General features: G+C 36.4%; 1 protein-coding gene across 3 annotated transcripts in view; it reads left to right on the top strand.

The window, feature by feature from the left end:
- The window catches only part of RANBP2 (RAN binding protein 2), an 82,040-nt gene that overhangs the window by 37,058 nt on the left and 32,427 nt on the right, over positions 1 to 12,555 (top strand). For all 3 annotated transcript variants that reach the window (XM_043604764.1, XM_043604763.1, XM_043604765.1), the window contains exons 8-17: positions 2,414 to 2,501; positions 4,712 to 4,921; positions 6,546 to 6,727; positions 6,815 to 6,990; positions 7,190 to 7,313; positions 8,221 to 8,382; positions 8,652 to 8,789; positions 8,869 to 9,015; positions 10,741 to 10,920; positions 11,004 to 11,087. In XM_043604764.1, coding sequence (XP_043460699.1) covers positions 2,414 to 2,501; positions 4,712 to 4,921; positions 6,546 to 6,727; positions 6,815 to 6,990; positions 7,190 to 7,313; positions 8,221 to 8,382; positions 8,652 to 8,789; positions 8,869 to 9,015; positions 10,741 to 10,920; positions 11,004 to 11,087 — 1,491 coding nt within the window. The remainder of the gene's footprint in view (positions 1 to 2,413; positions 2,502 to 4,711; positions 4,922 to 6,545; positions 6,728 to 6,814; positions 6,991 to 7,189; positions 7,314 to 8,220; positions 8,383 to 8,651; positions 8,790 to 8,868; positions 9,016 to 10,740; positions 10,921 to 11,003; positions 11,088 to 12,555) is intronic.

Raw genomic sequence — 12,555 nt, 5'->3', positions numbered from 1 at the left:
TAAGCATAAAACACACCCTTTACTTTTTTTTTTTTCTTTTAATGTTTATTTTTTGAGAAAGAGAGCATGAGGAGGGGAGGCGCAGAGAGAGGGAGACACAGAATCCGAAGCAGGCTCCAGGCTCTGAGTTGTCAGCACAAGATCCCTACGTGGGGCTCGAACCCATGAACCACAGATCATGACCTGAGTTGAAGTCAGGTGCTTAACTGACTGAGCTATCCAGGCGCCCCTTCTTTCTTTACTTTTAAAACTGTTTTGCCTCAGTGAAGGTGTGCTTTATCTACTGTCTAACATTTTGCTTTTTTCACTGTTTTTCCATTGTCTCATTTCAGCATATAGACGTCCACTTCAGTACTTCTCTTTTACCTACTACACATTTCCATTGAATGGATAAATAATGGAAACCTCTTAGATGCTTGAATTTTATATTACCATGTGTTGTAAAGCTTAATTATCAAATGATTATAAGCATACAGAGGAAGTGTAGACTGGCATAGGAGTGCTTAAGGAATCCTGTCAGGCTAGCATTTTTAATGGTAGGATTTTCAGACTCTTGATCAAGGGAATGTTGTGGTTTTAGTAAGTGTATCTGCGTTTCAGGTAGGCATTACACAGTCTTTCTTGAAACTGTTTAATTTCAGATGAGGATATGTTGGCTTGGGATGACATGACTGAGTGGATTGATAACTAATTAGTCACAAATGATAGCTGTAAAAGGGGCCAGTTTTATGAATTGAGGTCAGTTTGAAAGCAAAATGAATTATATCACATTTTGTTTTTCATTTTGTGTGCTCTTCAACATCTTCAGAAACAGTTTGCCATCATGTTTAGAAAACTTATGGATGAAAGCCTAAGTCTAAGTAATGTTTCTAAAATTCAAAATAAGATTTTAGATTCAAGGAATATATTTTGAAAAATTAATGTCTTTGGAAAAGTGATTGTATTCATACGGTTTAAAACTCTAGTGGTGTATAAGAGTATACCGTGAGAATTCCTTTCTACTTCTGTTCTTTCAGTCATTTTTTCTCTTCCCTGGGGGAACTAATAATACTCATTTCTTGTGAGTTCTTCAAGAAATGTTTTGTGCATATATAAGCAAATAGACACTGCCCCACTCCTACTTCCCTTAAAAAGTCACAGATAGATACATTCTGTACATTTTTATTTCCTTTGCTTTTTACTTTTTAAAACATTTTTTAATGTTTATTTTTGAGGGGGGGGAGGGGCAGAGAGAGGTAGACACAGAATCCGAAGTAGGCTCCAGGCTCCAAGCTGTCAGCACAGAGCCTGACGCGGGGCTCAAACTCACAAACTGTGAGATCATGACCTGAGCTGAAGCCAGACACTCAACCGACTGAGCCACCCAAGGTGCCCCTCCTTTGCTTATTTTAATGAAATATGTGTTGGTGGTATTTCCATGTTGGTATAGAAAACATAGCATGAGTATTGCATCCTCATTTGTTTTGATATGGTTGCATATCATTCCATTCTATGAAGGTACTGTAATTTTGGGTTTGTTTTTTTTTAAACAGTTCCCTAAAACCAAGTCATTAGGTTACTTTTACTTTCTTGCTATGCTATTTCAAATAATTCTTTAATGAATAACTTGTAGTATTTCACATGTGAAAATTTATGGGTAAAATAAATTCTTGAAAGAAGAATCAAAGTGTATTTATGCATTTATAATTTGTAGGGCTTTTGCCAAATTTCCAACTTCACAGAAGTTGCACCAGACCACTACCAATTAAGAAAGTCATTGAAATTTAAAAGCAGTTACTCTAACCACTCATGTATTCCTTTTAAAGGGCTATCTCTAGTAAGTGCCTGTTGTCTGTGACTGAATATTTTCAGTGATTGAACATTCACTACTTTTCAAGATAGCCCATTGCATTTTTGATAGTTTGGGTCTTAGTGCTTCCTTATGTGTAGCAAAAGTATTTTTCAGTCTGCTACCCATTGGTGTTTTTCTTTTGGTACTATTTAAAAACATTGAACTCATTTGTGAATGATTTTCTTAATATCTGAAGGGAACTATTGTATTTTCTTCATCATTTTTTCAGCTCTTCATAGGACACAGCTTGGAGTCCCTTTTCCTCTCTTGGCTGTACCACTTTATCCCAGTGGTGTCCCATATTATCCATGCTCTTTGAAAGCGTACTGTCTGTAGTGTGGCATTTGAAGGCGCTTTTATAGTAGAAAGTAATTTCTTGGACGTTAATCTTTGTAGACAGCTTTTATATATTAACTAAATCCTTGATTTCCCAGTTTATTCAGTTGAAAAACTGCAACTCCTACTCAGTTTAACCATTGGTTAATTGTTCATCATCAAAAAAGTGCAGTGTAACAGAAAGGAACATATTACTGTTAGAAATATGGGTATCACTAAATTAAGACTTGATTTTAAAATTATCAGGTTCCAAGACCAAAGATTAAATTAATAAAAGGAGAAGTTGGACAAAATCTACTGGAAATGATGGCCTATGATCGTCTGAGCCAGTCAGGTAATGGTAACGTTTAATTAGTTTTATTTTAAAAAGAAAAAGAAATTTCTCTGTTAGAGTACACCTTATGATAATCCTGTCTGTTTAGGAGGTACTTTGCATAATCATTTCTCTTTGCCATCTTGGATGAGGGCGACTAGAAGTGTCTCCTTCAGGAGGTAACAAATGTTTGATATTGTTTGCTTCTGGATGGAGAAACTCTTTTTTTTTTTTTTTTAAATTTTTTTTTTTTTTAAACATTTACTTATTTTTAAGACAGAGACAGAGCATGAACAGGGGAGGGTCAGAGAGAGAGGGAGACACAGAATCCGAAACAGGCTCCAGGCTCTGAGCTGTCAGCACAGAGCCCGACGTGGGGCTCGAACTCACAGACCGTGAGATCATGACCTGAGCCGAAGTCTGACGCTTAACCAACTGAGCCACCCAGGCGCCCCTGGAGAAACTCTTTAATCCCACCTTTATCTAGCTGCTAGAGCCTCCATTTGATATTTTAATGAGCTTCTTGAACTAAGAATAATTACTGATTTGCCAGCCATTTAACATCAGTAGTTTCTAAGATACTGCTGTGGAGGATATAAAGGTGAAGTAATGGATCTCTTAAGGAACTGACCACACAGTAAAGAAAATAAAAGATATATACTTACATACTGTTAGGCTTTTAGAATTTGTAAATTTATTTCCACTTTTGACTATTTGGGATGGATCTTAAAGGTCTATTACATATTATCTGGTTTTGCTGAGGCAGAAACTTCAAGATGTTCATATGGCCAGTGAATCAAGCAATGAGCTGAAGAAGCATAATGCTTTATATAAGAAGCAATTTTGATATAAAATTGAATGAACTTTGTAAAGAGCAAGTAGTAGTATTAAATTAAAGTTACTATAAGTTTTGTCTGTAGTTAGGCTGTTGGTCAAAGCTTATATTGCTCCTCTATCCCATAGCTTGTTTTTTTGTGAGAGGTGGACTTTCAGTCCTTAAAGAAGTAACTTTGTATTTTCTTCTTATGTCTCCTGTCTGCCTTGCAAGGCTGTCATAGATGCTTTTGCAGAATTACAGTTAGTAAAATGAACTGTATTTTAATGTCTTTGATCTGGGCATTCCTGAATCTGTCTCTGCAAATTTTTGGAGAGATAAGTCTGGTGGTAACCAAACCTGACTGACTAGCAGAATTATTTCAAGGAGTGGTGTTTTTTTTCTTTTTTTAAACAGCTTAATTGAGAGTAAATTCACATAACTATATAATTTATATAAATGTACGACTCAGTGGTTTTTAGTATGTTCACAGAATTGTGCACCCATCACCACAATTTTAGAACATCTTCATCACCTTGCAAAGAAACGTCATACCCATTAGTAGTCACTTCCCATTTTCCCCCAAACCCTTTAGTCCTGGACACCCATTCATATTCTATCTCTTTAGATTTCCTTATTCTGGGCATTTTTATATAAATTGAACTGTACACTGTGTGGTCTTTTGTGACTGACGCTTCTTCCACTTACCATAGTGTTTTCAAGGTGCATCCATGTTACAGCAGGTACGAGAACTTTATCTAAGGAGTGTTTTAAAAATAGATTCCTTTTTTTTTTTTAAATTTTTTTTTTCAACGTTTATTTATTTTTGGGACAGAGAGAGACAGAGCATGAACGGGGGAGGGGCAGAGAGAGAGGGAGACACAGAATCGGAAACAGGCTCCAGGCTCTGAGCCATCAGCCCAGAGCCCGACGCGGGGCTCAAACTCACGGGCCGCGAGATCGTGACCTGGTTGAAGTCGGATGCTTAACCGACTGCGCCACCCAGGCGCCCCTGGAAATAATTGTTTTTTAAAAGCTTTTTCAAGGATGAGTCTTACCAGCTAGGTTTAGAAATTGGTGTATCAGATCAGAGAATTTGAGCTTGGCTCTGTTCTCCTTTGGCCACTTAAATGACACACTTTCCATCTAAAATGTAAATACTTTAAATACTTTTGGCGTTTTTCACATACTCTCCTCTTTCCTTTCACTCTGGCATGTAGATATAGTTAACTGTTAAATTTGTAATCTGTGTCCATTTTTTGCTCAAGAACCCTTTTTGTTCTGTTGTGGTTGCTGGGTTGGAGGGTTAGCTCTGAGGTAGTCATGGTTTTTTCTCCTTAGGGTATATGCATGAAACTATTGAGAGATACAAATAAGAACAGTCTTTTTTAATTGATGGTAATAATTTGTTTTTCAGGACACATGCTGCTAAACTTAAGTCGTGACAAGCAAGATTTTTTAAAAGAGGTTGTAGAATCCTTTGCCAATAAAAGTGGGCAGTCTGCTTTGTATGATGCTCTGTTTTGTAATCAGTCACCTAAGGATAGATCTTTCCTTGGTAAAGATGATATTGGAAACATTGCTGTGCAAGCACCAGAGCCTGATGATTTGGCTAGATATGATGTTGGTAAGTTGTTATCTTTTAAAGTAAACATTTTGTATTTTAATCCTTTTATTTTAGAAGAATAAAAGCAGAAAGAAATAAATTGCTCATAATCTCATTACTCAAAATAATGACTTAATATTTTCCTGTATTCCTTTGAGGTTTTTGGTGGTGTAGGCAGGTATGAGGGGTTGGTAATGGTGGCATGTTTTTCTTCTATACTTTAAAAAATTTTTTAAAATGTTTATTCATTTTTGAGAGAGAGAGACAGAGCAGGAGCCAGGGAGGGGCAGAGAGAGAGGGAGACACAGAATTCGAAGCAGGCTTCAGGCTCTGAGCTGTCACCACAGAGCCCGATGTGAAGCTCGAACTCACAAGCCATGAGACTGTGACCTGAGCTGAAGTTGGACGCTTAACCAACTAAGCCAGGTGCCCCATGTTTTTCCTCTAAATAGTTGTTTATAGTGTACATATGATTATTTTCACTCATGAATTCCCTCCCTGTTTATCTGTTTTGGTAAATGCCACTTTTAATGCCAGTACAATCTGTTGTATGAATTAGCCATAATTTTCAGGCCAGTTTTTTGTTGTTCAGTATCTAGGATGTTTTCAGTTTGTTCACTGTTAATATATCTCCATTTCACATTTTCCCATAGAGTTGCCTAAAGACAGAATCACCGGGGTAAAGTTGATGAATTTTAAATCTCTTGCAAATTGCCGTATTGACAGAAGAGTTGTACCTCTTTATGCTTCCAAAAGCTCATAACTTTTTCAGTATTAAATTTCTTATAGAAGAGGGGTGCCTGGGTGTCTCAGTCAGTTAAGGGTCCAACTTCAACTCAGGTCATGATCTCACAGTTTGTGGGTTCAAGCCCCATGTCAGACTGTGTGCTGACAGCTGACAGCCTGGAACCTGCTTTGGATTCTGTGTCTCCCTCTCTCTCAGCTCCTCCCTCGCTTGCGCTCTGTCTCTGTCTCTCAAAAATGAATAAACATGAAACAATTTTTTTTTTTAGTTTCTTGTAGAAGATCTCTTTACTATTCCAAGGGATTAATGTAGTGGTATCCCATTGTTTTAATGACTCTTTTTTTTTTTTTTTAATTTTTTTTTAATGTTTATTTATTTTTGAGACAGAGAGAGACAGAGCATGAACAGGGGAGGGTCAGAGAGAGAGGGAGACACAGAATCTGAAACAGGATCTGGGCTCTGAGCGGTCAGCACAGAGCCCGACGCGGGGCTTGAACTCACGGACCGTGAGATCATGACCTGAGCCGAAGTCGGACGCTTAACCGACTGAGCCACCCAGGTTCCCCTAATGACTCTTTACTGAAAGGAAAATCCATTGTTTCAGGATTTTTTACTGGGTGGCTTTTGTCACTACAGTGTTTCATTGAGTTCTGGTGAGTACCTTTTTTCCCTTAGATGGAATTGAAAAGAGCTTTCTTCATAACTATTGTTATTAAAATTCCTAGACAAAAAGTGTGAATATCCTTAGTAAGAAAATGAGACTCTGCTTATCATAGAATTTGCCCCTGTTCATGTAGAAAAACATTTCTAAAATTAAGATACATTTGTTATAAGTAATTGGCGAAACTGATGGCACAAGCAAAATTTCCAAAACCTCAGTCCAGTTTTTTTCTCTTTCAGGTGCCATTAGAGCACATAATGGTAGTCTTCAGCACCTTACCTGGCTTGGCTTACAGTGGAATTCACTGCCCACCTTACCTGCAATTCGAAAATGGCTAAAGCAGCTGTTTCATCATTTGCCCCAGGAAACTTCAAGGCTTGAAACAAATGCACCCGAATCAATATGTGTTTTAGATCTTGAAGTAAGCAAAGATTTTAACAAATTAAATATTTTGTGTTTTGTTTAATTTTTTGCCTAATTTAAATTGATTTTTCTTTAAATAAACCAGGTATTTCTACTTGGGGTGATATATACCAGCCACTTACAAATAAAGGAGAAGTATAATTCTCACCATAGCTTCTATCAGCCTCTATGCTTGCCACTTCCTGTGTGTAAGCAGCTTTGTACAGAAAGACAAAAATGTTGGTGGGATGCAGTTTGTAATCTAATTCACAGAAAAGCAATGTAAGTAGTAAAATAAAAATACTCCTTTAACTTACTGCCTAAGTTTTTAACTTAAAAACCTATTTAGTTTAAAAACTTATTGCCTAGGTATCTAACTCTCATGTGAAGATTGAGTTTAATTCTCATGTGATGATTAACATACATGTAAGTTTTGAAATTCACGTTTCTAAATCAGTTTTATTAAATAAAACTTTTTTAGACCTGGAACCTCAGCAAAATTGCGACTTGTTGTTCAGCATGACATAAACACTCTAAGGGGCCAGGAAAAACATGGCCTTCAGCCTGCCCTGCTTATACATTGGGCAAGATGCCTTCAGAAAACGGTGAGTTAGTTAAAGTGTAAGCATTTTTAAGAACATTATGTAATGTTTAAAAATAATAAACTTTTCACTGAGTCTTTTAGTTCAAAGAAACAGTATTAGCTTGTTCCTGTTATGCTAGGTGAAGTGTATTTTTTTAATCTTGCCATGAAATAGTTAACAGTTTACATGTAAGTACTTGGAACAGTGCCTGGCACAGTAAATGTTACATAAATATTAACTGTTCTTATTATTAGTTAATAATTATGTTAATGATAATGATTATCCAGCCTGAAATTTTTTTTTTACATACCAGTAGCAGAAGGCTTTGTAGGTTAAGACCAATACAGATCTTTGTAAATATTTGAAATCTGTTTTGTGGCAAGGTTAGTTGTAGATGTTTAACTCTGTGACTAAACTGTGACACTTACAGAATGGTTGATTTGGGCTATGTAAAATGGCAGCTTTTAAAGTTTATTTAGTTTGAGAGAGAGCGTGCATGAGCAGGGGAGGGACAGAGAGAGTGTGCAAGAGAGAATTGCGAGCATGCTCTGTACTGCCAGCACAGAACCTGATGCTGGGTAGAACCCACATCATGAGATCATGACCTGAGCCTGAGATCATTACCTGAGCCTGAGTCGGATGGTTAACTGATTGAGCCAGCCAGATGGCCCTAAAATGGCAACTTTAAAAGAATAGATTGGGCTGCCTCATTAGGTAGTATCATTGAAAGTGTTTAAAAGTTGGGTCTAGAATGATCACTGGTATCAAGATGGTTGGTTATTCCAACATTTAGAGAGTGAGGCATATGACTTTTGAGATTCTTTTTGCCTTGATTTTAAATTTTAACCACTTGTTTAGACCATTTATAAAGGAATTTTTAGATTCTGTTATTTGTGTTCCTTAGGTTGTGTGCTTCTTTCTATTTTAGGGCAGTGGTCTTAATTCTTTTTATGATCAACGGGAATACATAGGCAGAAGTGTTCATTATTGGAAGAAGGTTTTGCCAATGTTGAAGACAATCAAAAAGAAGAGCAGTATTCCTGAACCTACAGACCCTTTGTTTAGACATTTTCATAGTGCAGACATTCAGGTAATGGAGGATCCCTTTGTGAATGAACTGGAGATGTGGATTTCTAGTTTATAAACAAAGAAATGGAGGTATAAATTTCTTAAATTAATTGCCTGGCTACTTGATCCTTGTCTTGTTTTCAAAATCCACTATCTGTTGCAAAACATGTCAGAAAAGAGGGCTGAGCTGTTAATTGCATTAGAAATTATTGTGTAAAATCTTTGGGGAATCACTTGGGTTTGATATTCTGGAGAGAGGCAGTTGGACTAAAAATTACTAAATGTGTTTAGGCATCTGAAGTTGGTGAATACGAGGAAGAAGCAAACATAACATTTGCTATATTGGATGTAGTTAATGGAAATATAGAAGATGCTATCACTGCTTTTGAATCTATAAAAAACGTTGTTTCTTACTGGAATCTTGCACTGGTAAGTAGATGGTGGTAGGTGAGTTAACAGTGTTGTGTGTTAAAAACCTAATTTTTTCATAAGAGCATTCTTTGGATAGATTTTTCACAGAAGAGCAGAAGACATCGAAAATGATGCCCTTTCTCCTGAAGAACAAGAAGAATGCAAAAATTATCTGAGAAAGACCAGGGACTACCTAATAAAGATTTTAGATGACAGTGATTCCAATCTTTCAGTGACCAGGAAGGTAAGCTTCAGGCTGTTTGTACTTTCTTACTATTGATAACTGGTTAATAAGTGTTTTATGCTTTGCTTTTATATATATATTAAAAAAATTTTTTTTACTTGTTTTATTTTTTACTTTTTAAAATTTACATCCAAAATAGCATATAGTGCAACAATGATTTCAGGAGTAGATTCCTTAGTGCCTCTTACCCATTTAGCCCATCCCCCCCCCCAGCCCCTCCAGTAATCCTCTGTTTGTTCTCCACATTTAAGAGTCTCTTCTGTTTTGTCTCCCTCCCTGTTTTTATATTCTTTTTGTTTCCCTTCCTTTATGTTCATCTGTTCTGTGTCTTAAAGTCCTTGTATGAGTGAAGTCGTATGATATTCGTCTTTCTCTGACTAATTTCACTTAGTATAATACCTTCCAGTTCCATCCATATAGTTGCAAATGGCAAGATTTCATTCTTTCTGATTGCCGAGTAATACTCCATTGTATATATGTACACCACATCGTCTTTATCCATTCATCCGTCGATGAACATTTGGGCTCTTTCCATACTTTGGCTATTTGCTGCTATAAACATGGGGGTGCATGTGTCCCTTAGAAACAGCACACCTGTATCCCTTGGATAAATGCCTAGTAGTGCAATTGCTGGGTCATAGGGTAGTTCTATTTTTAGTTTTTTGAGGAACCTCCATACTGTTTTCCAGAGTGACTGCACCAGTTTGCATTCCCATTAATTTTTTTTTTAATGTTTATTTATTTTTTGAGAGACAGCGACAGAGTGAGTGGGGGAGGGGCAGAGAGAGAGGGAGACACAGAATCTGAAGCAGGCCCTAGGCTCTGAGCTGTCAGAGCCCGACGTGGAGCTTGAACTCATGAACCGCGGGATCATTACCTGAGTCGAAGATGGCCACTTAACCAACTGAGCCACCCAGGCACCCCTGGTTTTATATTTTGATAATTTCAGAAATACTCAATAATATACCTATTATTAATGCACAGAACAGTGTGTGTGTAAATGTTCAATTAGCATTGCTCTATCTTAGGTGTGGTGTTTTTTAAACTTGGGAACCTAGCTTTTTATTCTTAACAAAAATACTTGTTAGGGAATAAAAGATTTCTAAGGCAGAACATTTATTTTTGTTACCTTGGCAATGTACTCAAAGTAAATATTGCAGCCTAATGCTTTGCTGTTAATGAATTTTGCAGTTAAACATTTCACTGAAATCAGAAATAGTTGCTGACACTTTTCAGATTATTTCTCCTCCTCTTTACCATTTGCTGTGAACTGTCTTTTTTTTCTTTTCTTTTTTTTTTAACTATCAGCAGTTTTAGACTGTCATGATGTTATTAACTTTAGTTGTACTCAACTTTCCAAGTATTTTGTTGATTAATTCATGTTGCTGCTCTTAAATTAGGATTGATATTGTCTGGTGCATTCTAGCACCTGTGTTTCTCTCCCCATTCACAATCAATAAAAATCAGTAGCTTATTTTGTTCATGTGGGAAATCTTCCTAAGTTAACATTTCTCTACCATTATTATGGCTAATAGCAGGGGTAGATATATCATACACTTTAGAATCAGAAGACTTTAGATTACACAGCAGTTTCACCTATGTTCCTATGTAGAGTGGTTATTATACAAGAGCGAGAAAATAGAAGCACATCCGTAAGATATAATCTTTGTATTTGTTTCAGAGTTGTTTATTTTTGCAAACTTGATTCATGCCTTTTGTTTTTAGTTGCCTGTGCCGCTGGAGTCTGTAAAAGAGATGCTTAACTCAGTCATGCAGGAACTTGATGATTATAGTGAAGGAGGCCTGCTTTATAAAAATGGTTCTTCTCGAAATGTAGATTCAGAAGTAAAACATTCTACACCATCTCCCACCAAATATTCTTTATCACCAAGTAAAAGTTACAAGGTAAGTACAAAGAAATGAATTATTCCATTGCAGAATATATTTCTATTCTAAATGTTTTAAATATTATTTTGTTACTTTTTTAGTATTCTCCCAAAACACCACCTCGATGGGCAGAAGATCAAAATTCTTTATTGAAAATGATCTGCCAGCAAGTAGAGGCCATTAAGGTAGATCACTTAATATCTCTAAACTGTGTCTCTTCTGTTCCAAGATTTCTTCCTTCACCACTCCCTCACATCTTTGTAAAGCCATTCAAAATGACCCTTTGCCATGCTACAATAGAGTTATGCATATTGTTTTGCATACGTCTACCTTGACACTTAACCATATTTTTCCTCTGTTTTTAATAATAATTTTTTTAATTTAATTTTTTAAACTTTAATTCTAGTGTAGTTAACATAGCATTTATATTAGTTTCAGGTGTATAATACAGTAATTCAGTAATTCCATATATTACTCAGTGCTTATTAAGATAAATATATTCTTAATTCCTGTTACCTATTTCACCCATTCCCCCCCATTCATCTCCCCTCTGGTAACAGACTATCTGTTCTCTATAGTTGAGTCTGTGTTTTTGGTTTGTTTCTTTGTTTTTAAAATTTTATTTCTTATTTTTTAAAATTTACATGGTGCAACAATGATTTCAGGAGTAGATTCCTTAGTGCCCCTTACCCATTTAGCCCATCCCCCCCTCCCACAGCCCCTCCCATAACCCTCAGTTTGTTCTCCATATTTATGAGTCTCTTCTGTTTTGTCCCCCTACCTGTTTTTATATTATTTTTGTTTCCCTTCCCTTATGTTCATCTGTTTTGTCTCTTAAAGTCCTCAAATGAGTGAAGTCATATGATTTTTGTCTTTCTCTAATTTCACTTAGCATAATACCCTCCAGTTCCATCTATGTAGTTGCAAATGGCAAGATTTCATTCTTTTGATTGCCAAGTAATACTCCATTGCACGCGCGCGCGCGCGTGTGTGTGTGTGTGTGTGTGTGTGTACATATACATATATATATCACCTCTTCTTTATCCATTCATCCATCGATGGACATTTGGGCTCTTTCCATACTTTGGCTATTGTTGATAGTGCTGCTTATAAACATGGGGGTGCATGTGTCCGTTAGAAACAGCACACCTGTATCCCGTGGATAAATGCCTAGTAGTGCAATTGCTGGGTCGTAGGATAGTTCTATTTTTAGTTTTTTGAGGAACCTCCATACTGTTTTCCAGAGTGGCTGCACCAGCTTGCATTCCCATTTCTTTGTTTTGTTTCTTAAATTCCACATATGCGTGAAATCGTCTGGTGTTTGCCCTTTTCTGGCTTAGTTTGTTTAGCATTATACTCTCCAGATCCATCCATGTTGTTGCAAATGGCAAAGTTTTCTTCTTTTTTATGGCTGAATAATATTCCGCAGTGTATATGTGTATGTGTATACATACACATACACTACATCTTCTTTATCCTTTGATCTATCATTGGATACTTGGGTTCCTTCCATAATTTTGCTGTTGTAAATAATGTTATAGTATATATAGGAGTGCATATATCCCTTTGAATTCATGTCTTTATATTCTTGGTAAATACCCAGTAGTGTGAATACTGGAACATATGGTAATTGTATTTTTAATTTTTTGAGGG

Source organism: Prionailurus bengalensis, chromosome A3 (genome assembly GCF_016509475.1).
Source record: "Prionailurus bengalensis isolate Pbe53 chromosome A3, Fcat_Pben_1.1_paternal_pri, whole genome shotgun sequence".
In the NCBI taxonomy this organism is placed as follows: Eukaryota; Metazoa; Chordata; class Mammalia; order Carnivora; family Felidae; genus Prionailurus; species Prionailurus bengalensis.
Note: the sequence above shows the minus strand (reverse complement) of the source record. Positions and strands in the feature narration are given on the sequence as shown.